The following is a 25,753-nucleotide window of genomic DNA, read 5'->3' on the forward strand; positions in this document are numbered from 1 at the left end:
GCTTCTGTTTTTCAAGTGTGCTCATGGAATTCGATATATTGCACTTTCTAACACCTTGCCAGCAATTGCTGCATTGCAAACGTAAAGAGCAGGCACAAACAATGATAGTTATTGCCGCTAATGTGGCTGTAGCAGGTGTGTGTATTTGATTGTATCATTTTTAAATGCTCATCACAAGAGCTTTTTGCTATAGAAGTTTTGATTTTGTGCTGGTTTCTAATGCACTTCTTTTTTTCTCCCCAAAAAAAAAGCACTTGTTAAAATTTACCAAGTACATCTATGTGGGCGCTTTCTTTAGTTACTATTGAGATCGTGGGTGCGTATTTTTGTTTTTTGTAGGACCGTACTATGGCAAGAGAAATACACGAACAATCCGGCTTGCTCTTCATTGAGTGTTTTGTCGACACACCATTGGAAGTATGCGAGAAAAGGGATGTCAAAGGTCTTTACAGGAAAGCTCGGGCAGGACAAATTAAAGGCAAGCGGCAACATTTTGCTAAGCAAGGAAACTGGCAATCATTGTATACCATGTGTTGTGGCATTTTTGCCTTCCTCTTTGGCGAGCAGTGTTGTCTTTGCATCTTTGTGCAAAGGTATAATGTAATGAGGATTCACTAGTTTTCACATGCTTGCTAAGAAGAGTTTCCAAGTTATGTGTGCAAGTATGTGCCATTTCATATGTAGTACGAGTTGCATGAGTAGGTCTTGCAGGAGTGCCAGAAGAATGTCTGGGTCAAGCAAATGCTCATTCAGAAAACAGTAATCTAAAAGTCTCCGTGTGTGCTGGTATGTTTTATTGTGGCCAGTTATAGTGCCGATGTTTTTTATCTGGTGGATACGTTCGTCAGCTTTTTCTGTGTGTGCATACATGTGCGTACATGCCTGCCTGCATATGTCCTTCGGATATTGTCTGTGTGTGTGTGTCAGATTTTTTTTTCTGCTTTTTCTCTTGTGGCTAAAGTAAAAAGTTGAAAGTTTTGAATGTGGGTGGATTTTAAACTCTGCACAAAATAAACTCTGCACGAAAGTTTCTCTGGAAAGAACACATGCAGCAAAATAAATTTGTCCTTTGGAAATACAGAGCAATGTGGAGGCAGATCATTAGAGCGAAAGTTGCCACTTACCTGAATGTTCATTTTTAGAAAGTGTTTCTTCAGTCATAATGCTTTCTTTGTAAGTAAATTTCTTGTGGGTTGCCTTTAGTCTTTTTTCTTTAGAGGTAGACAGCGCAAAAAATGAAGACAGAGAAGTAGGAAGACACAGGACAAGTATTGTCCTGTGTCTTCTTTTTGTGCTGTTTACCTTAAAAAATGAATCGTTTCCAACTGGCCCAATTTTCAATATTTACGGTTTCATATTGCTTTCAGCTAGGCACTAGTCAACTTTTTTTTTGTTAATTTATACTCACATTTTTCAAAGACATGCTAAAGGCACATTATTGGAGGACAATGATCATTTAGGTACGATTTTATTTCTGGTTGTATTTACCACAGACAATGATGTGATGTATGTCTCTGGCACTTCGAGTAACATGATGTGCTTTTAATGATTTAAACTATTGATGGTGTTCTTTAGGTTTTACGGGGATCGATATGCCCTACGAAGCACCTGCCGACCCAGACCTTCTGATCAAAGCAGGCAAGGACACCATCAAAGACTGCGTGCAACAAGTAGTTGAACTTCTGAGAGAAAGGGTGAGAAGCTTGTTTTAAGTGCAACCGATATGTGCCAGTTTGAACCAGTTAAACTAATAGACATTCAGGCCAAGGAAAGTATGATTTATTTGCTGTTTTTAATGGTGGCATAGCGATTATGACACGAATTGAATAGCATTAGAATTTACAAAACATGCATCATTTCTGTCTGTGCGATTTAATCTTAACCCACAACCTTCAAAATATGCACTAGTCTGTTAGTTTCATTAGTTGTCTAACAAGCAAACAAGCCCTACGAAAATTCTTTCTGCTAGTTTGTATTGAAACTGAGTGATCCTTTTTTTTTTTTTTTTGAGAAAAAGTGAGAGTGTAAAATTCACTGCAGTATTGCCAAAGTCTCAAACAGGACAATTATAATGAGCTCGGTAGCATTAGCTCATTATAAATCTCCTACAGTCAAATTATCATTCAACCAAGCTCTGTTAATAATGCTCTATATAAAATACTCGAAACTTAATTACTGATGTCTCTTTAAAATAAATTCTTTAAAATCAATTGGAAATGACGCATGTACAGTCAGGGCATACAAGCTACCTTCCAAAACTCTCTGGTAGCTTTTTTTTTTTCCTTTCCCGATGAGGTTGCTCAAGATGCCTGACATTGTTTTGATGTAACCAGGTAAAGTATGATATCAATGAGAACTAACAGACAATGATGCTATGGAAAGTATAGGGTATGTTATTAGAAGTAATTGTAAAGAAAGTGTGAAAAAAAAAAGTAGATGAAAAGGTAACTTGCCACCGGCAGGGACCGCCGGCAGCTCCGGTTACACGGTCAGGTTTTAGCCTTTCAGCAAAAATTGCATATCAAGCCTTTGCCATGGACATTCCACACCCTAACGGAACAGATTCTAAAGTTGCTTGCTTGCTGCAGATGATGAATTTTTTTCCGTTGTAATCTTGTTTTTCATTTTATGCACTATAATTTGGGAGAGAACGTCTTTCCGGCAAATATGGGACAGAAAAATAAGAACTATGCAAGAAATTGTAATGCAGTTGATGCTGTATATCTGTTGTTTAAATGCTTGCCCACCTCTTATTTCTTGCAACTTTGATGAAGTGGAACATTAAAATTTTTTCATTTAATGCCTATCAGCAGATAAACTTTGTTGTAGCAGTGTGCTGTACGTACAGTACTCGCGGATTTAAATGTATCATTTTTTCTGGTATAACGACTGCAGTGAGCAATTACTAGTGATAGCCATGTCATGTCCCTGTAGATATGACTGCTAAAAGTACTGTTGTGTCTCATGTAAATGTTTGCGTCAAATTTATGCCAATATGGCATAAATTGTAGACGCTGGAAACAAAAGTAAGAGCATTGCTTAGCCCTTAATTATTGTTTCAATCCGTGACTACTAGTTAAACCCCACAAATCAATCAAATCCATGACTACTACAGTATAGCGCGTTCCAACCACATGTCCAAAGTCTGTACATGCCTTAAGCATGCATGTGCTGAAAGCAAGGTGTCGAAGACACACTACATAGTATTGATGTCTGGCTATTCAGTGCCTGAATTTTATGTTGTACAGCCTTCAATAAAAACTGTCTACCGCTCATGGCTACTAGAGAATTGAAAAATGACTTGCCCTTCAGCTCGCAAATCTAAAGAAAGTGTGTAATGCTGAATAGGTACTACGCATTATCTGACTATCATCATTAAGGAGTGTGCAATGCAAGTCAGGGGCACAGTCATTAGACACAAGGCTGGGCAAAGATATTTTGAAATAGTATCGCGATACAATACAAGGTACTTTTAGAATGAATGTACTGTCTGATACGATACATGCTAATTGCTTCATAAGATACTTCGAATAATTTGTAAATTTGATATTGTAGATTTATATAATGTTGCAGCAAATGTTTATGTACAGAAATATTTACTTGAAAATATTTTAATTGCTACAAACTTTAATATTATTCAAATATATCTCTTTCAATCCCAAAGCTTATGTCTTTCTTGTTCTGGGTAAGTCATTCCGAAACAAGTTATTGGCATTTGTTTACCGAACACCTCTGTATAAGCTGTGTTATCGATGGTTTTCACTTGACACTTTTGTAATTGACGGGCGTCGCTGATCTGCTTGATAACCAGCTAGCGAGCTGCCATCTAATTGTAAGAAGCCTCCGCAGCATGGCTCAAATACCGCTGCAAAGTCTTACCTTGTCCGTAAGCGAGTTACTCTTTTCGTAATTACGAAAGATGATAACTATTGAGACAACACTCACAATTCACTGAGAACATAATGCAGTGTTTTCTTTTTTATGTTCTACTTATCAATTTGTGTAAATTGTTCGCTAGCAAAACATTCACTAATGTGCAATCTTTTACCATTCTTCTCTGAGAGGACTTGTGCCATGCACAAGCTTCCCAGATGTGGCAAAATGCATCATAAGATATCACTGCTATTCACACTATAACTTGTAGACCTGCTTGCCAGCTTAATTGTAACACACACAAAGAAAACTTTACAGTGACCTAAGAAAAAATGTCGTATTATACCTGAGTGACAGTGAACAAGTATACAGTGTGTTTATTGTAACCAGAACCAAATATTTTTTAATAATTCTTTAACCACAACTGAATTAAACCGTTGTCATATGGTTCACCGTCATGTGGCGTTCACTATGGTATTTTTATAGCACTTGATTGGTTGATTAAGGTTAATTATAGAATTTCTTTACTATTCACTATAGGGCATTGTATGCTGCATCACACAGGATAACGCATGTGAAAACGACTGAAGCAATTCTTTTTTTTTTTTTATTGGGAGGGTGGGGGGTAGTGGATGAAGATGCTGCTTAGTGAATATTTTCAGGCTTTCAAAAAAAAGCACACGAAGTATCAAATAAAGCCACGTGCCTGCTCTGATGTGCTATCGTACTGCCACGCCCTTAAATGTGCTTTCAACAAAACAAGCAACACTGTGATTGTCAGCCTGTCACTTCTCGGTGACGATGGTGTTTCTTTGCCATGTGCGAAGGTCGCTGTGGAGCTGATAAGCCGCGGCCGCTTATTTCGTGATGGCCCACGTGCCCGTTGTTTCGCTAAAAGCATGTATGAGCGTGCTGCAGCACTATAGAATACGTGGGCATATTTCTCCCGCTTTCTTTAAATGCCAGAAACATCGCTACATAGGATGTACCCAGCGCCTCCTCTATTTTATCAATGCCAGCCAGATGCGCCCGATCCAGCCATCCACCTGCCTTTCCTCTAGCCTTTTCTTGCTCTCGCCCATTGCCTAGCCTTCGCATGTGCTTTGCGGTCATGGGTAAGAGGGCCCCTCCTGCACTGCCCTACGACAGTAATAATATGAAGTAATTTTTTGTTCACCTGTGTACAGATTCGTGGGGCGGCATCTTCCATTTCTCATGATCGCAATGTTGGCGGTCACACTGGCTCTGCAAGTGATACGGTTTCTTGAAATAGTGGGTCGCCGTTCATGGTGCTATACGAGCAACCAATGGTGAAGCATCACTGCAACGGAAGTGTGTGCGCCGGCTTTAAGAGTGCTGTGATGCAGCTGCGGCATTGCTTCGAGTCACAAAAAATAAGGAGCCTGAAGGAACAATTCTGACAGAAAAATAATGTTGGAAAAGTTGAAATATACCAAAATAACGACGTTGGTGACTTGTAGCTACGGCAAGAAGCAAAAAAAAAATGATGCTGTTTAAGATAGCAGAAAGGTACTAACGATTGAACATGGGCATGCATTTCCCACGTGATTCGGGTCTTTCGATGTATGTGGTCTTTCGTTTTATCGTTTAGCATTGTGCGTCAAGTGTCCACCATTCAATTAACACTCTCCTGGTTGTCTCTTTTGTTTCATTGCGCCTGGGAAGGGCAGCGCAGGAGCAAATAACCAGACCACTGATACCCCAGAAGAGAGGGACGCTAGGTCTAATCGCGTAGGACCAATTTCTCCCCTATCGTGCACACCTTAAAGAGCCCCTCACTGGGTTTCGGCATTTCGAGCTGACAAGCGTAATGGTGCACTGAGCACTCTGGATCATTCCTGTTAAGATTTGCAAAATTACATGTTACATAAAAATGCTTAATTTCTAATGAATGCCACTTTCCCTTCTTGCGGGCGTGCGCCCCAAGATCTATGGAGTGACATACAGCAAGGAAAAGTCCTGTTTTTATGTCACTCCTTTACATGGACATTGGTAGGTTGATGTTGCATACTATACACACTTCATCAGAACTTCATTAAATGCTAGCTATATCTAGAAAAACAGATGAAAAATGTCCCGCCTCCTGATTATATCCAGCATTTTAAACGGTACCTCATTAAGAGCGTTGCACGTGACATTACACTACTTGGCATGTGCAATTTGTGTGTTCTGTTGTGTAGCATGAATGAGGAGTACTTTGGTTTCGGCTAGCTGCTTCATATCATTCAAAAAGGGAAGCGCAAAGACAAAGGAAAAGGACAACGCTCTTAGACTCCGTCTTTCTTTTCCCTGTCTGAGCACTGCTCTTTCAAAATCAGTATAATGAATGAAAGCTGAGAAAAATAATAAGACACGTAAACATAATCTCAGCTTGTTATTTTTATTTTTGTTTTGAATAGCCTCGAGATGCTATTCACTAATCGGCCCTCGTTTCGCGTCCGCCTCGGTGGACCAGTCGCTACAGGGTGCACCGCTGCTGACCCGGATGCTGCGGGTTCGATTGTAGCCACCACAGTCGCATCTAGAGGGAGGGGAAAAAGTAGATGCCCGTGTACTGTGCGATGTCAGTGCACGTTAAAGAATACCAGATGGTCAAAATTTGCGCATACCTCCACTACAGCATCCCTCATATTCATATCGTGGATTTTTATGCAAAACCACACATACTACTACTACTACTACTACTACTACTACTACTACTACTACTACTACTACTACTACTACTACTACTACTACTACTACTACTATTATCCCATTTAGTTTGCGTTCGCCTTCTGGTCGTTCCTGCATCGTGCCTTCGCCAACCCTGCCAACGCTTAGCTCGTGTTTGGTGCGTCGTCACTGAATCCAGTTTCAGCGGAGGGTGTGGTGTATCGCAGTCACAATACATGATCTTTGCCAGCCTCTCCGAAAGTACATGCACTGACTGATCTATCCTAACGCAACTGGTAATACACAACAGAGAACGCCGAGACGACACAACATCAATGGCGTGCGTGCACAAGTAGGCTGGGGCACATCATGCGCTCGTGACCTTGCTTACTCATGTTGTTCTTGGTGCATATGTGTCATGTGATTCTTCAGCCCCTATACCAATAATAACAGGGAAGAAATGAGGCTCGAAATGGCTACATGGGATGAGAGGCAAGGGATTCAAGCTTGCTTTTTTGCAACATGCTTTGGTGGCTCGTAGCGAACCAATTTGAAAAATCGCCGTGGTAGAACGCTTTTCATTGGGCACGCAAGAACTTCCAGCGTCTAACTACAACTTATTATGTCACCTAGAGAGAGATGCTTAAAAAGTAAATTACAAACAAAACAAAAGCCACATGCACATTACATTTTTTACCTGAAGGCACTGCAGCAGATGGGTTACAATATCAAAGAAAACACATCTTCATTGACACAACACACATTGTTCTCTTTATAAGCCATTTCATTCTGTAATGAAACTAACAAAAAATGAATAGGAAAATTGTATCTGATACGACATTCTAAAATCTTAATTACCATTGTGCAAAGAGAACTGTTTAGGTACATTCATTTTGGAATGAGAGTTTTACCATGAAATGCTTGACATAAAGAGCTTTAACCACAGTTTAATTTGACGCGATGATGGTAATCCCATCCTAGTTCATTTTTCATATTGTTACAGCTGTCACTTTTGAGTAATGGCTTAGGACAAACCTTGAAGCCCTGTTCCGTATTTTCGTGTTTGTCACTTAAAGACATATGACAAGGAATCTCATACGAAACAAGCGTATTCAAGCATACGGTGAATGTATGCTAAATACACCGTTGATTGTAAACATGCCGGCACCTGTCTCGTGCTTTGCTGTATAAACTACAATGATTTGGCGACCTTCGCCACCACTGAATCAACAAGAGCATTCCACGAGTGGCCCTCCATGGTTTTTCATTCGTTCTCTAGCTACCCACAACTGCTCAGAAAAACCTGCTCTTCCTTTCCCCCTGCAACACCCAGGTTTTCGGGGCAGTTCTCCAGTTCCTTCAGGGCACTGGATAGCTGTCTGTAGAGGGTGGTCACCACGTCCTCGGCCATAGACGTCACTTTTGTTTTCTTGCCCCATCTTTAATTCTCTCTCCTCCTTTCCCTGCAGACGCTAAGATGTGCTTCCTCTTAGGGCTGCAGAAATAGTGGCTTTTGCACTCCTCATGCTCTTTTTCCAATCACTCGCAGCATGTCAGCTTTGTCTTGGTTGAACCTTAGTGTTTGAAAATATCAATGTTGCTTTTTTTACCTGAATAACGATTTCATACCACACTCGAAAACAAAATTTGGCCTTGAATAGCGCTCATATAGGTGCTAATTTGTAAAAGAGGCATTTGTAGGCACTTATATGCATTTAGGCACGAACACTCAAAATAGGCATTTATAGGCACTATAAGAACACTATAAAAGCCCTTTAATTCATGCTCGTATATCAAAATAGCACAATAGCAATGCAAGGAGCATAATAGGCATTTACCTATAATCAGGTCTCTACTCATGATTGTTTTTTCACGGCTCAGCGGGACTTCACAGCAGTGAAACCACTTTTACAAAAAGTTGCATATGAATTAGTATATACATAGATAGATGCTTTCACTGCTTAGCACCCCTTTACTGCAGTGAAACCATCTTTACAGAATGGTACATGCGGATTAATATAGATTTATTCGTTCGTATCGAATAATTCAAAATTTTTAATAATTTAAGTGCGATTCGAAGTGACGCATTCGAATATCTGCACAAGCCTAGTGGTAAGGTCAGACAACAAAAAAACTCTGTGCTGACAGACCCTCGCATTCCAGGATTTCTGGAGACTCTTGCCATTATGTTTCTCAAATCCTCTTTGTAACATCTTACATCTTACTCTGTTTGTTCGAATAGAGACCATTTGTTATGATTTGTTCTTATAATTTTCAGTAGTCTTATGCAAACTCAATTTTGCTGCTTTATTAGACTGTAAGTGGAATTTTTTTACTATATGCACTAGACATGCTCAGATTATTTTACCTTTTCCCTCAACATCACCTGAACAGTAAACCCGCATGGAATGTAGATATGTAAATATCAGCAATGACTGAGACAATTAAAAATAAGAATAAGCTAGAGAAGAAATAAAGAAAGAAAGTGATCATAAAAGACATGTGCAAACATACTATATATGTTGCAGTTAACAAACAGGAGAAAGCTGTACAGAGGCCTAGGTGAAGTGTGGGACGCAAATGGAGGGCAGCAAAGAAAACACTTGTGATTAAACAATCATTAAAAGCTTCTTCAATAATTTAGCATAAAGAACGGAGATATTATACACCAAAATATATTCTGTTGCGTAAATACTTGCTCAATTGCATCTAGCATTGACACCGGTGTTGCAATGATTGTTACAATCTCATTTGCATATAACTCGATGTCATCGTGTGTACGTCAAGCTTACAACTACGGGATCTGTCTAATCTCTTTGTGAAAGTAGAGAGACGCAAAGCAACCCCATTTTTGCATTCTGGATACTGTGGCGAAGCACCATGCAAGACAAACTTCGGGAACGACACTATAGCCACATCCAAGTGTGAGCGAAAGACTGCGCATGCATTAGAGTGCGCGAATAAGTACTTAGGCTACAAACCAGGTTCAAGTCACTGACACAACTGAAAAGAAAGAAAACATCCTGCAGAAAAACTAAGAAAAGAGTTGGCAGCATGGAGATCTTGAGAAGCAGAGTTCAGCTGACGTTTATTGTTTCGCATAGTCGCGTTTCTATAGCAGTATCTTGTACCTTAAGATACACAATACAATCTGTCTTATAGGAGGTATGCACAGCAGCCAAGACAACAAGGATAGTATTGTAAGAAGCAGTGATAGCCCTGAGCAATCTAACATCCCACTAGTAAGGACGGAGGAAGTAAAAGAAGTCCTAGAGGAAATGCAAAGAGGCAAAGCTGCTGGTGAGGATAAAGTAACATCGGAGCTTTTGCAATGTGGGGGAAAGATTGAATTGGAAAAACTGGCCACCCTGTATACAAAGTGTCTCTTGACGGGGAGGGTACCAGAATCTTAGAGGAATGCCAAATTTATAAGAAAAAGGATGTCAGGGATTTGAAAAACTACAGGCTGATCACCTTACTGTTTGTTATCTACAAGCTATTCACAATAATAATGGCTAACATAATTGAGGTGAAATTAAAGTTTCGTCAACCAAAGCACCAAGTAGCATTTCGTGCAATAGACCATATTCATACTATCAATCAGGTGATAGCGAAATGGGCAGAATACAACCAACACCTATACATTGCTTTCATAGATTACGAGAAGGTGTTCGATTCAGTCGAGACATTAGCAGTAATGTATGTACAACGTTACAATGGCATCGACGAACCCTATATAAACATACTGGAAGAAATCTACAGTGGATCCCCAACCACCACAGTTCTCCATAAAGAAAGCAACAAAACCCCAATAAACAGGAGGTTTACAGGAGGTTTCTTAGTAACCTGCAATGCACTGATGACATTGCCTTGACAAGCAACTCGGGGTACAAATTACAGCTCACGATTACTGACGTGGACACTGAAAGCAGAAGAGTAGGTCTGAAAACTAATATGCATAAAACTAAAGTAATGTGCAACAGTCTCTGCTCTTTGCGATAGGTGGCGACACTCTGGAAGTTGTTTACAAATACGTCTACTTAGGACAGGCAATAACCGGAGTGAAACAACTCGAAGAATAAGGATAGGATGCAGCACATTTGTCAAGAATTCTCCAATTATGACTGGTAGTCTACCAATAACAGCTGCATCTGACTGGTACTTACCCAAGGAGCAGAAAGCTGGAGGCTTACAAAGAGGGTTCAGCTTAAATTGAGGATGACGCAGTGAGCAATGGAAAGGAAAATGATAGGTATAACCTCAAGAGACAAGAAGAGAGCAGAGTAGCTCAGGGCACAAACTGGGTTTGAGGATATCATAGTTGAAATCAAGACAAAGAAATGGACATGTGCGGAGCACGTAGGCAGGATAACCACTGGTCATTAAAGGTAACTGACTGGATTTCCAGAGAAGGCGAAGGCATGAGAGAGAGAGATGGAAAATTTAGGTGGGCAGACAAGATTAGGAAGTTTGCAAGTATAACGTGGCAGCAGAGAGCACTGGACCGAGTTAATGGGCGGAATATGAGAGAGGCCTTTGCCCTGCAGTGGGTGTAGTCAAACTGATGATGATGATAATTCATAGCTTTTGTGAAGGCTTCATTTGGACTCGGAACAATGCTCATGGTACACAATGTGCTCCTGAAACAAGTTGTCACATGTGAAAACAGGCAGCAATTTATTCCAGGTGATGCCATCTCTGCATGGTGCCCATGGAAAAGAGTGTATGCTCCTCTACATTTTCAATATACTCTTGAATGATTTTGTCAATTTTGAATTTATTAGTTGGGAAACAAAGCTATATATTGAGTTGAAGGCCCCTCTACTTTTACTTGGGATTTTTTCAGGATATATTTGCATTTTCGAACACATACAGTATTCTAAATTCCTGGGTTCATTATAAACAGGCTTGGCTGCTTGGTAATCATAAATTCTTTGGTTAACTCTGTGGCTGCTGTTTTTTGTACAGGGTGTCATCCCAGGCAGTGTGGTGGACTGTGTCAAGGAACTTTTTGTGAGCCCCGAGTACCTGCCAGCTGCAATGGAAGAGGCAGTGACACTGCCAAGTGTGGAAATTTCCAAGCTAGACCTACAGTGGGTCCAGGTGTTATCTGAAGGTTGGGCGACACCCCTCACTGGTTTTATGCGAGAGGCTGAGTTCCTACAGAGCCAGCACTTCGGCTGCTACCTTGAAGGTGAGAAGGCATTCTTGAATGGTTAGCTAAGGAACTATTTCGAGGCCTGCCTTCTAGCATATTTTTTTTTTTACCTGAGCTGTAATTGGCTCACTAGATCATGACTTTCACTTGCTCTTTCATTAGGTGGTGTTACCAACCAGTCAATTCCAATTGTACTGCCTGTGACGACAGAGGATAAGAATCGCCTTGAAAACGAGCCTGCATTTGCGCTAAAGTACAATGGGAAGGTGTATGCTATCTTACGCCAGCCCGAATTCTATCCCCACCGCAAGGAGGAACGCTGCTCAAGACAGTTTGGAACAAGTTGCAAGGGGCACCCTTACATAAGTGTGAGAATCTTATTCACTTTGTAGCAGAAGTCTGTAGCTCGTGCATCAAAAGAATGCCGTAAAATTACTTCTGCCCTGATTCAAACCTCTGCTGCTTTCTCCTCTCCTGGAACTTCCAGCCTTTCTATAGCACCTCAATGTACAGCTGTACATTATCGCCAACTACATTAAACTTGCTTCTTTTTTAGATGATTTACGAAAGTGGCGACTGGCTTGTTGGAGGTGACCTTGATGTTCTAGAGCGAATTCGCTGGAATGATGGACTTGACGAATACAGGCTCACACCAAAAGAACTCAGAAAAGCATTCTCGAAGCTTGGGGTATGTACTCTTGCTTTTGCATGTTAGGCCTGGCCCTATGGATTAAGAAATATAGCAAAGCTCGCTATGAACAGTTCTATTTGGCTATTCAAGCGTGCTTTATCCTGGAAATGAACTGTGATATACGGAATTTTTTTTATGAAACATCGTGCAAAAGTATAGTAGCATTGCGCTACACATGTACCGGATACTTGTCTGAGCCCCACCCTTCAAATGCTCGTCTCAACAGGGCAGTGTAACTTTAAATGATTAGAATATTTAGTGCAGAATAATTTAAAATTGTCTGTTTTGGATTATTTAGAGTCTCAGATAAGAATTAGAAGGGCAGGATTCACCACTGAGGAACAATTGGTCAAGTGAACATCCATTTTGCGCACTGCACATATGTGGATGGCTTATGCAAATCGCTACTGTTCGTCGTCAAAAGAAGGTCGCCATTATGCTACGAAAATGTGAAAGGCATCCCAGTCTGATGTGCAGTCCTGAAGAAAGTGTGGACGGCACCATCTTTCACCGTGTAGATCCGCGTGTGTTGCGGCATGCTGGAAGTATCTGCACCATCAATTTGTCTATATGGACACAGGCTTGATGGACACAGGATGTGATTAAAAAGTTTGCGGGTATAATGTGGCAACGGAAAGCACAAGACCGGGTTGATTGGGAGATCGTGGGAGAGGCTTTTGCCTTGCAGTGGGCGTAGTCAGGCTGATGAATATGACTGTGAGAAACATGAAGGTTTTAGATTGCGCTTCAGGAAGACCTATTGTACTGTACAGTAGACTCTCAGTAAATGGAAATCTTTTAAATAGAAAATCTGCTTAAGAACAACTGCGTCTAATAAAATGGGTTTCATACTTGGATTCTACACCCCTTTTAATCTCTCATCCCTTGGCTTCCGTGCCCACAGGCAGCATAGGTGGGTGCATATAAATCGTAATAACATCCGCAAAAACAATTGTAAAATAACAAATCTTTTTTTATCCTATTAGTAATGCTTCATTGCATCAGCAGTTTTAGTAGGAGTTTCGTGTGTGAAAAACTTTGAAGCACACTGGCACATGAAGAGCAATTTCGCAGTTTTCACACACTCATTGGCTCTCGGACTTTTACAGTGAAAGCCGTTATGAGATCACAAAAAAGGTCACGGTCGGCGCCGTAGCTGTCTGCCACCACTGCCGGCGTCCGTAACCACTATTGAATGAAATAAGAAAAAAACTCCGTAATTAAAAAAACGCCAAGAATGCAGTGGGGTTAGAACCCGAATTCTCTGCGTGCCAGCCCAGTATTCTACCACTGAGCCATGCCAGTGCTTGAAACTCGTTTGCCAATTTGCCTTAAGCAGGCTTGATGTCCGGAAAGGAATTGCATTAATATGAGTTGTAAAAAGATTTAGAACAGCAAAGGAACAACCAGGCGTTGCGAAATGTGAATTGCGTAATGAGTGGGTCGTCCAATGCTCCAACGCACTACAAGAGCTTGTTCATGATCATGTATTAACTGTGGCACATACCCACGTCAGGCTTAATTCTTCGTCATAGTCGGCCACTGCATAAAAATTTGCACAAAATTCCTTGCATGTGTGTAGCAGGCACCATGCTTCTCCGAAGAATGACAAAAGATAGCATAGTGAATGCCGGCCTACTACACAAAAATGATTATTTATGGCGTAGTGTGTACCCAGCAAGTGTGCCTCTAGCAGTTTCCCAAAGAGTGTTTATAAAATGCTCTGAAAGGTCGCTCTTGTAGCTTTCGCTGTGACTGTGCCGCGTGTTTTGTGCAGGCCGGGTGTTTTTATAGCGCTTCTGATTGGTTTTCTTGCAAAAAGAAAAAGGAAGAATATTCTCATCACAATACGAAACATTACTATGACAAAACCAGAAATGTGCACCCTTTGCCCCTAAAAAAAAAACACATACACACTTACAAACAACTGAAATAACGGACAGCTCTGTCGATCGAACAAAGAACATATTAGACAAATGAAAAACTTCAAATAATGTGCTGCCATCTACGAAGCATTGTCAAAAAACAACCATTTTCTTAGGAGCCGGCGATTAGCTGGTCAAGTGCTTTTGACTTTGCCTTCATGGCCGGTGGATCGCTAGCTGCTGAAGCCAATGGGTTAACTGAATTCCTGTTTAATGGGCACATTTTCCTGGTCCCTTTAGGGTATGTTTAAGCATTCTACTGTATCGGAAGCTATACTAACACAATAGTGTTAAAGAGCTCGTTTTGAAGAAGCTGTATGTCTGTGTTGGCATTGTTTATTGGGAGCAAAAATTTGGTATTGTCCATAACCAAAAGTTGAGAAAGGTGCAAATAAAATACATAATAAACACCTTTGGTTCGCGTGAGAATCGAAGCCAAATTGCCTGTGTGGCAAGCGGGTATTCTGCCTCAGATCTATGAAATTACTTGAAACTGCTCCCCAACCACCTTCTAAAAAAAAAAAAACTATATGAATGTCGCATGCTAGGAGCAGGGCTGGGCAAAAATATTTTGAAATTGTATCGCGATACGATACAATATACTCGGACATAAAGTATTAAAAATACAATTTCTGGGGTAGTATCTTGGATCTGTATCTGATGCAATACTTGCCAATCGTGTCTTGAGATACTTCGATACATATGCAAATGTGTCGCTATAGACCCCATAACGCAGTAGAACGTCTATGAACAAGATGATTGCTAGAAAATTTATTAAATGTGGCCAATTTCATTTTATTGAAATGTTTGTTTGTATCTCAAAAGTTTTCTCCATTTTTGTTCAAGGTTAAAAGTAAGATTACTTCACAAGAGCTTTTAGGGTTTGTTTTGCTGCTGAAGAGGGCAGCTCTGTCGACACTTCACTGACGATTCTTGCTAGTCATTTCTGTAATTGATAACAGTTGCTGCTGAACGTGCTGACTACCTATCTGGTTGCCATCTAACCACACGAGCTTCAAGTGTTTGCACGATGACGCAAATACCATTGTGCAGTTTCACCTTGTCCATAAAAGACCTTTTCACTGGTATTAAATCAAATCACTGGTATTAAAGCAAAAACAACGCTGTAGTGGCATTTTTTGTGATGCACTGTATTATAGGTTTATGTAGAGCACATAAAACTACAACTACTTTTTATCTTCTTTGTGTGTGCTGGCGTGAAGTGTTCGTTATCAAGTGTATAGTACTCTCAAACGTGAAATCAATTTTTCTTCAGTGGGAGAACATGTGCACCCTAAAAACGCCTCAGACCTGTATTTTCACATGGTAGTGATTATGATGAACAGCACAGTCTGTTAGATAGAAACAGCCCTCTTTATTGGGCTGATTTATGCCCGGAAAGCTATGTAATTCAAAGTACAAACAAACCATGTTATACTCTGATAGCGGCAATAAATGTCATCGACCTTTGGTAATCCAGTCTTCAGTGGAACACTCCTTGTTTTATTATATATCAGTAATCGCACCTTCCAGTGTTATTGCTGGTGCTCAGGTAAGGTCATGAATGAACTATCAGGGTGTCTACTTACATGGAAAACCTGGAAAAGTCGTGGGCTTTGTACCCTTCTGGAAAAGTCTGGGAATTTCTGAAAAGTCTGGCTTGGTCATGGAAGCTGACGGCAGCCTGTGTAATCGTCACAAAAATGGACGTTGCCATCGATCAAAGCTTAAAAAGCCACTCCTCCGGCTGCAACTACAGTAAACAGCAGCAAGATGCGTGAAAAAAAAAATTATCTTCAAGGGAAACAAACTCCAGCACTGGTTGTCATCCCCGCAACACTCTTCAACAAAGTACTCCAGCAGCATCATAACTAGACTCTTCAATATCGACTGACTGCACTAGACAACTCGCTCACACCATTCAAACATCGCAACTTCTTGGCCCATGTTCACCACCCGTCCTATCCTCCGATACCTCTAGTTTGGATTCGACCCGATTTTGCGAACATTCCAATTGTACTGGGCGCAGGACGTACCAGGGCGGCAGCCAGGCGAAAGGGTTTAGTCTCGCCGGTTCGTCTGCGAAAACGGTCACCCCCAAAAGAAGCCCCGCTTCAATGTCTCTATTTTTCCTCATCTGTGCTAGTTGGCTGTCGCATGTGTAGAGGGTAAGGTCACGCCTTGGACACCTTTCTATGCTTTTTTTTTTGTTTCGCTCTGTGCAGCCGTGAAGGGAATGTTGGGCAGGGTGATCTGATACTGTCGTTTGGAGGCAGTGACGCGCGTCTGCTTCAGCGCTCACTTGTGACAAAAAATAAGGGCTCTATTACAAATAATATGCATCCCGATATGTTTCTTGACACTGTAGATCGCAGGACTGAAGACTGTAGATCGACACCACTAAAAAACCGTCTGACATACATGTGCGCACCAAAGAACCGTACTCGATCACAGGAAACGTGAGGCAAACTGGCTTCCACACACGATCGCACGCAAAAAAAAAAGCACGAGAAAGCACATGGACACTCGCAAATTCTCACGCAACTACATTGAAACACGAAGTGCCATCCGCTTTGACGAGTGGAGTGTCAGCGCCCTCACCAAAACAGCGGCCGAAACTGTCAACTCTGCCCAGACACTCTCGCCCATTGATGGCGACGTGACGAAAAAGGCCGCACCTTTTTCTTTATACAGCAGCTGTGGTAGTATAAATTATGCAGCTAAAAGTAAGAAGAAAACAAAGAGCTTATTGTGACTGCACTTTAGAAAAGACATCTATACTGGAGTCACGAGACTTTATAAAAAAAATGCTGTTCAGGAGCCCTAGGTAATCTACGATATGCAAAAGAAAGAGAACTGAAAAAGCATTTGTTTTACAATCGTATTACGATTTCAAAAGCTCCTTCAATAGATAGCAAAAAGACAGCGGTATGGTTCGTCAAGATATTGTTTGATAAGTAAAGGCTTGTTCTATTAGATATAGCATTGGTATCAGTGATGCTAAAGTTGGATTCTTACTAGCGCATAAGTCATTCGCATGTAATCCACTCTTACATTTACAAGATCTTTCAAATGACTGGTGTGTGAATTTCATGATATGCAAAGTAACCCCGTACTTGAGACTTCGTAACAAAGTACCATGCTGGAGAGTGGCATCAGAATTTGTGTGGTCATTGCCACTGGCATTGTGGTATGCGTTGTGCTAGTATCTGGCTAAGAGTAAGTGTCATGGTTGTGATATAACAAAAAAACTGGAGGAGTAGAAAAAACAAAAGGCACGTGGGCAAGCGCAAAAGTGTGTATTGCGTGCTTGTTTCAACCGAGACAGCGCAAGGTCTGTCATATTGTTCTGCTCCACCAAAAGAGGCGCATGAACTTCATCGCCTGGTTATGTTACTGCCGTCACTGGTGGTAACATAAAATTATGTCGCTACCTCTAGATTTATTCAGGTGGCTTAGTAGCACTAGTACATGCTTAAGATGAGGAGTTCACTCGGTGAATAATGTTTCCCACAAAAGTGTTGCGATTGCAGTAGTATCTTCTATCTTAAGATACATGATACATTATCAAATGCAAGGGAAATACAGATGCAGATACTTGTCTTCCAAAATGTATCTCGCTACAGATACAAGATACCCCAAAAGTATCTAAGATACATGTACTATTTTCGATACTGTCTAACCCTGGGTAGGAGGAGTCTCTTTAACGCTTGTAATATTGCATGGCAGAACTGTAAATTGCACCAGATTTTAAAACATGGGAATTGCGCTACAAGACGGTGTTATAAAGTTCTACCCAGTAAAAAGCACTCTAACATATTTAATCATCATCAGCAGCAAAAGCATCGGCAAAGTGAGCATACGTGTAGGTTCATGTGTTTCCACGTAGTGGGCCCTTTACCGATTCGCGAAAAGAATAATTTTGGCATCGTGGGCACTGCGCAACTGTATTTGCACTAGGCATTATAGAATAGTTTGAAATGTCAAATGTTATGCGCACAATCTTTTTCTTGCAGTGTAGTTGGGGTATCCAGCGATAACTGAAGCAAGGTTAGCAATTAAGAAGGTGATGTGCGTGAGGCTCAATTACGCTACTGCGTTCTGCTCCTTTAGGCTAAGTTCAAGCGTCCTCCAAGTTTTTTTATCAACCCCCTTCAAGTTTGATATAAGCGGGATCAACTATATTGCTGCTTCATAAGCATTAAAAGAGGCCTACAGCATCTTTTACTTCACTTAGTTTTTGATATTGTCTATCAAAACCCCCATAAAGCTTAGTGGAGCTATTTATATTCTTTATTTCTTTATTCTTTTATTCGAAGTATACCTGCAGCGCCCGAAGGCGTTATAGCAGGGGGGTTACAGATTCGAAAAAAAATTTTCATTTACAGCAGACACTTGTACACTTGTGAGCCCATTCCACTCATGTATTCTGACAAAAAAAGAATTTGCAAAAATTCCAGTACTGGGACGGTATTCCCCCAGTTTAAAAGGATGATCAATTCGATTTGACAAATAATACGGCATCTGTAAATACATATACTTATTGATTCCAGTTTTATATTGTAAATTGAGGCCACTGCTATGGTATAAGGGTTACAGTGCTTGACTACGGATTCAGAAAAATGCAGGTATGCAATTCTGACTGTGGTGGATATGTTTTGATGAAGGCAAAATGCTTGTGTGCTTGAATTTAGGCATAGGTTAAGAAATCCCAGGTGGTCGAAAATTTCAGAGCCTTCAATGACAGTGTGGTTCACAATAATAGTTTAGTTTTGGCATGTTAAACACTAGAGTATAAGTATTATTGTTGTTTTTAGTATTGTTATTAATATTGTTAGCATGTAAATCTTCCCAATGGTTGTTGGTTGTGTTGAAGAGTATAGTTGCATAGCTCAGTAGCAAAATAAAGCTATTCCCTCTTTTGGTTGTTAATAGCTTATTAATACAGGTTCCCTTTTATCTCAACTTCATATTTTCTTTTGATATATCTTCAGTATGATTGCTTAAGGTGACTTAGTAAATTCAAGGTTTGTGCATATTTTGCTCACACGAGCTATTATAACTACAGAAAATTGCTAAATGAGCATTCCTGTGTGTGTTAGGGCTTGTAAATAGTTTGTGTTCTCAAGTTTCACTTGTAGTTGAGCATATGTTTGACAAGATTGTCGAAATCATTTCACAGGCAGATGCAGTGTTTGCATTTCAACTGAGGAACCCTGTTCACAATGGCCATGCATTGCTCATGCAAGACACCAGGAGACATTTGACCGAAAAAGGTTACAAGAAGCCAGTGCTGTTGCTTCATCCACTTGGTGAGTAGCTAGAAAGCAAGGCACCTAACCATGGGGTGAAAAAAATAGTAAAGTTGCAAAGAGTTTGTATTGTAAGTAAAAAGTGAAGGGCCTGATGCATATGTATGTGAGACTGCAATAACGACTCTAGGAACAAATGCAATATTGCAGACTCCAATACAACCATCTTGGCTCTCAGTAACTGACTATGGTTTCAGTAACAGCTGTAAAAATTAATCGCAGTACGTGTGAACATTGAGCAGTGCTTCAGTGATAGCAGCTTTAACAAAGTTTAAACTCGGGGTGTGCAAATAGAGAAATTCCATCTTGGAATTCGAATCGAACAATGCCGCATTGTGGCTAAGAGTATCCAACTGAATATTAAACTCGTAAAATTGAAAGGGAGAACAAAGAAAATAAATCTCATGTCCTTGAGCACATAACATGGTGAATGACTGCTGTCAAAAGGCTACAAATTGTCATGCATAAAGACAAGCCGTGCCACATGACATGACTTCACACTCCCTTGCCGTGATGTTACGATTTTTCCTGAAGTTGAAAACACTACCCATTGGGAACATCAGTAGGCGGGGTGAAAAAAATATTGCAAAGTAATTTTGCTGATGCTTGGATACAGTGTAGTTTCATGCTCTTTCAATTATTTCAAAGGATATTCGTTTCTTGGGATCGGGGGCTCATTGAAACATTTTTGAACCTCTTTACGGTAAGGTGTGAGCTCAGTGTGCTGGTCATTTGTGCATGTTAGCCATTTTCGACAGTCTCCCAGACTGTTCCTTGGCCTTCTTTGCTGGAGCCATGCCCTATCAATGGGTTCAAGTTCATTTCCAGATTTTGAAATGACTTTGAAACAAAAGGCTTACTGTAATGACATAAGCATTTTTTTTAGCCATACTGCCCAAAAAAGCTGCACCATTGGCCTTTGTAATGCTTAGATATTTGTCCCATATAATTATTCAAAGCTTCTCATACTAGCGATTCGAAAGTGGACTATACTTATTCGATTACATTCTATTCTATAAGAATTCGAAACACAAACATTTGAACAACTTTAGTTTTAATATTGTACTGCTGCTTGTTAGCCTCCTTTGCAATGACTGCCCATATACTAAATGTAGCAATTTCATTTGAAAACTAGAGAATGTCACAGAGCGGCATGGGCTCAGATTCTTGCAGCCAGTCGCACTTGAGTTATACAAGCCTTGTGATGGAAATGATAGAACGCTACGGGTGACATGTAATGACATGTCATGTGTGGAAATGCTTGAGTGTTGGCCCTGCTACTAGATGCTGCTTATGTCAGTACCCATAACTGGTATACCAATGCTCTTATTTTTTGTGGCCTCAGCTTGCTGAAGAAATTCAACTGCCTGAATGAAGCCTAACAAATGTGTGCCATTTATTTATTTTTGTTTGCTTGAGGGTTGTCTGTGAACTGTTGGCTCACCCCCAAAATATTGGATTTAACATTCATGAGAATGGCCATCTTCAACATGCTATCGTGTGCATGCAGGGACTCATTACTTTGTATACATTCATCTGTTTGGTGTCAAACTTGTACCTGCTGCATTGGCATGAGTCTGCTATGTGCTAGGAAGGTTACCAAGGTGTTGGTAAAGACATGAGACTTGACAGATGGAAGGAAAATGCTGATGTCGATAATGGAAAGGCTTGTCCTCAAATACCTGATTCACTCAGTAAATGAATAATGTTGCCAGCTGAGCATCACTTTGTAGCAAATGCCAAGATGGAAAGCAGTACCTGTTTTATTCTAGTGCTAAAAGAACTTGTTTTCGGGAGAGTTCATGCCTTAGTTTGATGAACATTTTGTAGCTGGCTAGGAGCTAAAAACATGGAAAAGGGGGAGGAAAGAGACATTAGCGCTGGTCTGTCTCTTCCTCCCCTATTTTTAGTTTCCAGCTTTGCACCAGTTAAAAAATGTTCAGCAAACATTGTAGTTCTTCCCTGTTCATTTGGCTGGTTACCAAGGCTACAGTTTCTGTTACTAGCAGCACCGTATACATTGCCTTTTTTTCTCAGGTGGTTGGACCAAGGATGATGATGTACCCCTGGCAGTGCGCATGAAGCAGCACAAGGCAGTACTAGACAGTGGTGTCTTAGATCCCAAGTTGACTGTGTTGGCCATCTTTCCTTCCCCTATGATGTATGCTGGACCAACAGAGGTGATTGAAAGCCTGTCATTTATCTACTAGGCTTTGATTTACAAAACTTAGAATATGATAATTTAATGTGTGCACGTTATGTTTTTTCAGCCTGCTGAAAAATTTACAAGATTAACTTGATCTGCCTACTGAGCAAAAGAATGAATCAGAGGGGTCCCATCACTTTGATAGAGAACAATCTAATCAACCCAACAGATAACAAAGCCAAGGAAAGCATAGGAGAGTTATTTGTAGTTTTGAATGAAGTGCAGTAATTGTGAGATAATGGGAAAATGAACTAAAGTGGGTAAAAAAAAAAACTATTGCTGCCGGTGGGGACTTACCCAACAACGTTCACATTATGCATGTCATGCACTACCCATTGTACTAAAACAATAAGCATTCCTTCCTCCATTGTCCTGGTTCACTAATAGTTCCACTATGTGTCCTGGCAGTGTTGACTAGCCTAATTTATGGTGATGGCTGTAAGTACAGAGTGTTCTTGCCAGACGTCATTGCTTAGCACATAATGGTGGCTTACCAATAAACCTTAGCATGGCACATAATGCCATCAAATCTGCTGGGTCAAGACCTCATCGCCTAAATCAAAGAAGATGAATTGATTGATTGCCTGCTTTTTGATGTAAATTAAAACCTCTAAAGAAGGTTGCACAAATGTTTTTGTAAGTCAAGACACTGAATTTAACCACCACAACCAAATGCATCAGGATCTTGCTTTCGCGTTTCTTAGGCAATTGTGAAAAATTATTGCACAATCCAGAAAACCATAGCATCTGATTAGTTTTATTTTCTAAGCAAAGAAGTTCTTTTAGTGTGCTTTACTGCAAGCGCAAGCCCACATTATAACCATCAAGTAGTTTATTTGCGATTCCTGGATAAACACTTGGCAAAGCTGAGGGTTGAAGCAGGCAGAATGGCACACAGACATATGCTCAGATTAGGAAGCCTACATGCATACTCTAGTGGCCTTTGTACTGGCAGTTAGCCACCTTGCTCAATGTTGGCGACATATGACAGGCGATTTCGTCATTCCTTGCGAGGATGACTCCACATGGCAGGCAATACGACCACATTCAAAGGTGATGTGCAGACTGTGTTATCAATGCAGACTGTGTTATAGTTTTTGGACATAACTACCTGTGAGCAAACTTTTAAAAAATGGGAGGTAATACATGTGTTAAGGGATTAAACAGGACTAAGTTTTGGAGTGCAGCAGCTGAGGCAATGTAGCACAACAAGAATGTATGAATGAGTTTTCACTCTAGATTCAGGTGCCACATGGTGTTCTAGTTTACTACTATGGTTCATGTACACACGTTAACCGTTGTTTTAAATACATTATCACTAGAAATGGGTGAATGTTCGAGCACCTTGAATATTAGAAAAAATATTGAGGTATTCGAATTCGCTTTGACATGAATTGAAATTATTCCAAGTTTTGAAGTATTCGAAATGAAGAAATAGATGCATATTTGATTGCATGTTACCCCCCTGCAAAGCTGGTTTCACGCCTGGGACTGTAGTACCGGGTAACCACCTTTTCAGGTAAAATTCAAACTGCTGCGAAGTCGCTCCTAATAGTTAAATATTCAGATTACAGGCACCTCAATCAATCTTTTAAAGTTTACAAGCATGTTAAGAGTGCTTACATGTGCTAAGTATTACAAATTTTTATTTTTTATCCTTAAAAATCAAGTATTTTTGCAAAATTCACTCCAAAAAATGATTTTTTTCTTGGATTAAAATCCAGTTGAGTCTATTTAAGAAAAAAATTAAAATTTTTACTTGATCATAGAAGGACCAAGAGTCATAATTGTTGTTACATACACATGGTTTATTCGTAAGTAACATCAAGCAAAATCCTAAAAAAAAGCATAGGCAATTTTAAAGACGATAGTCTTTCTTACTAAGGCACGTTGCTGGGCTAGTTGATTGGGGTTCATCATTTATATGGGCATAGCGCACCACGACAAGGACAGAGAGAGAAACACACACACACACACACAGCACTAATTTGCAAATAATATTTCATTTGCGATCACACATGCTATTTATACAATAAGATACCGATAAAACCTGGAAACGATCACGTTACAATACAGCACAGCTCATGCACGCGTCATCGCCGATTGCAACAAATTGCACTCGCCAACGCCAAAGTGGAGATTGTAGATGCTTCTTTTCTTTAACTGACAAGGCTATGGAAGCCACACTCCCACATTTATCTTTCATTTTGTCAATTTCATTCGCTTCAACGATTTCACGCGAAGTTCTGTCACGTGTTCTATAGAGAATACGGGTGTTTTGAAACACTGGGACGCAACCACACCCTTGACAGTGAAGGGCCAAAGGCCAGATACAGCTTTTTCTACGTTGTACTTGTGTTCGCTAAGTCTTTTGTTCACACACCTTCCGGATTGGTCTATGTACATGCAATCACAAGTCAAAGGATTACAATAGACAATATCCCGACAACAATTCACGAATTTTTCCCGGTGCTTGATTTTACAATCCTGTTTCCTGCTACTGTCTGCATTAACCTTTTCGCACATTCTTTGTAATCATTCGGGAGCAGAAAACAATTGGCCCGCACCAGCCTTTCTCGCTATCCTAGGCAAGTTATGCGAGATGGCATGCATGTAGGGCACTACAGCAACCTTGGCTGCCTTAGTGCTGGCTGCCTGGTCGAGGACATTTGCCCTTCCTTTTCTGCTTATTTGTTTGGCGATGGCAGTTAACAGGCGCAAGGGATCACCAGAGTCCAACAAACGTTTAGCTTGAGCCTACAAGTTGCATCAAACTTGTGGTGGCATGACTTCATCAGTCAATTTTGAAAACAGGAATTCATCACTGCATGCTTTACCAATTTTGAGTGAGCGGATGTAAACAGAAGAACCAGTTTATTTCCTCGCGGTTCATAGCTCCAGCGTACTCCTGCTGGCAAAAAATACAGCCCGAGGTCAAGGAATCTTATGAAATTGTCATTTGGTATTTCATGCGTCATTTCGAACTCGAAATTGCTAGGGTCCGTATTCAAAATTTTTGCATGTTTTTTTAATGTCATCTCATTATTAAAAGCATGCTTGCTGGTTGGAACAATCGGAATTCAGTTTTAATATGCACAGCTTTCAATAGGGAGGCTATCACTGGCAGCTCTAAGGTCGGAAGGCCCACGGTGAAGCAGCTACGCCTTATGTAACACACCCGCCTCTCGCCTTCCGAGGTCAATAGCTGACAATCAAAAAAAAATCAATCGCGTTATCGCATTCATTGCTTCTATTTTGGGGGCGGGGGGAGGGGCGTAAGCTGTGTTGCTTGAAGGGCGCATTCGCGAGCACGTTATCTCGAGGCCTAATAAGACATGCTAATAAACTTTCTGTGCTACTATAACCCCTGCTTCGCGTTTAGATAACTGACAGTGCAAAAACGCCTTTGGAAATCTGAGTGGTCATTGTTCCTTTAGCCAGCGCTCATCTGAGTTATGCGACATTGTATCCAAAAGATACTATTTGTTAGTATCACTTAGGCTCTTAGCAATGAATGCGATGCCAACAGTCTGCTCACATTGAGAGTGCAAGATAGAAGGGCACAACAGCTGTCTTTAATGCCTGCCGAATTAGTGCCAGTGCCAGTGGTCTCACCCAAAGTTCATAACAATGCTCCCCCCCCCCCCTTGCATTCTTAGTTCCTTCCTGCTTTTCGAAGATGGGTGGCAGGTTTCTCTCTGCTTTAGTGACGATCAATGGCAGGCCTGACACACGGGGTGATTGCACTCCGTGCAAAGAAGGTAGGTCGGCTCTTTCATTGCGATGGCTGTTATATGGACAGTCTCGGCTGATTTTTTGCCATTGCCGCAGCCGCCGTCATTCACCGTATATGTATACATATTGCTACTGTATGAGCCGGGCTGTAGTATGTGCCGGGTAGGTAGAAAAGGAAGA

At 40.7% G+C, this 25,753-nt stretch overlaps 1 protein-coding gene across 2 annotated transcripts in view; it reads left to right on the top strand.

Annotated features, from left to right (window-relative positions):
* Nucleotides 1-25,753, top strand: part of Papss (3'-phosphoadenosine 5'-phosphosulfate synthase) — a 101,292-nt gene that overhangs the window by 61,542 nt on the left and 13,997 nt on the right. For both annotated transcript variants that reach the window (XM_075878734.1, XM_075878733.1), the window contains exons 4-10: nt 340-478; nt 1,576-1,694; nt 11,515-11,740; nt 11,867-12,072; nt 12,261-12,392; nt 19,503-19,632; nt 21,670-21,812. In XM_075878734.1, coding sequence (XP_075734849.1) covers nt 340-478; nt 1,576-1,694; nt 11,515-11,740; nt 11,867-12,072; nt 12,261-12,392; nt 19,503-19,632; nt 21,670-21,812 — 1,095 coding nt within the window. The remainder of the gene's footprint in view (nt 1-339; nt 479-1,575; nt 1,695-11,514; nt 11,741-11,866; nt 12,073-12,260; nt 12,393-19,502; nt 19,633-21,669; nt 21,813-25,753) is intronic.

Source organism: Rhipicephalus microplus, chromosome X, assembly GCF_043290135.1.
Source record: "Rhipicephalus microplus isolate Deutch F79 chromosome X, USDA_Rmic, whole genome shotgun sequence".
In the NCBI taxonomy this organism is placed as follows: Eukaryota; Metazoa; Arthropoda; class Arachnida; order Ixodida; family Ixodidae; genus Rhipicephalus; species Rhipicephalus microplus.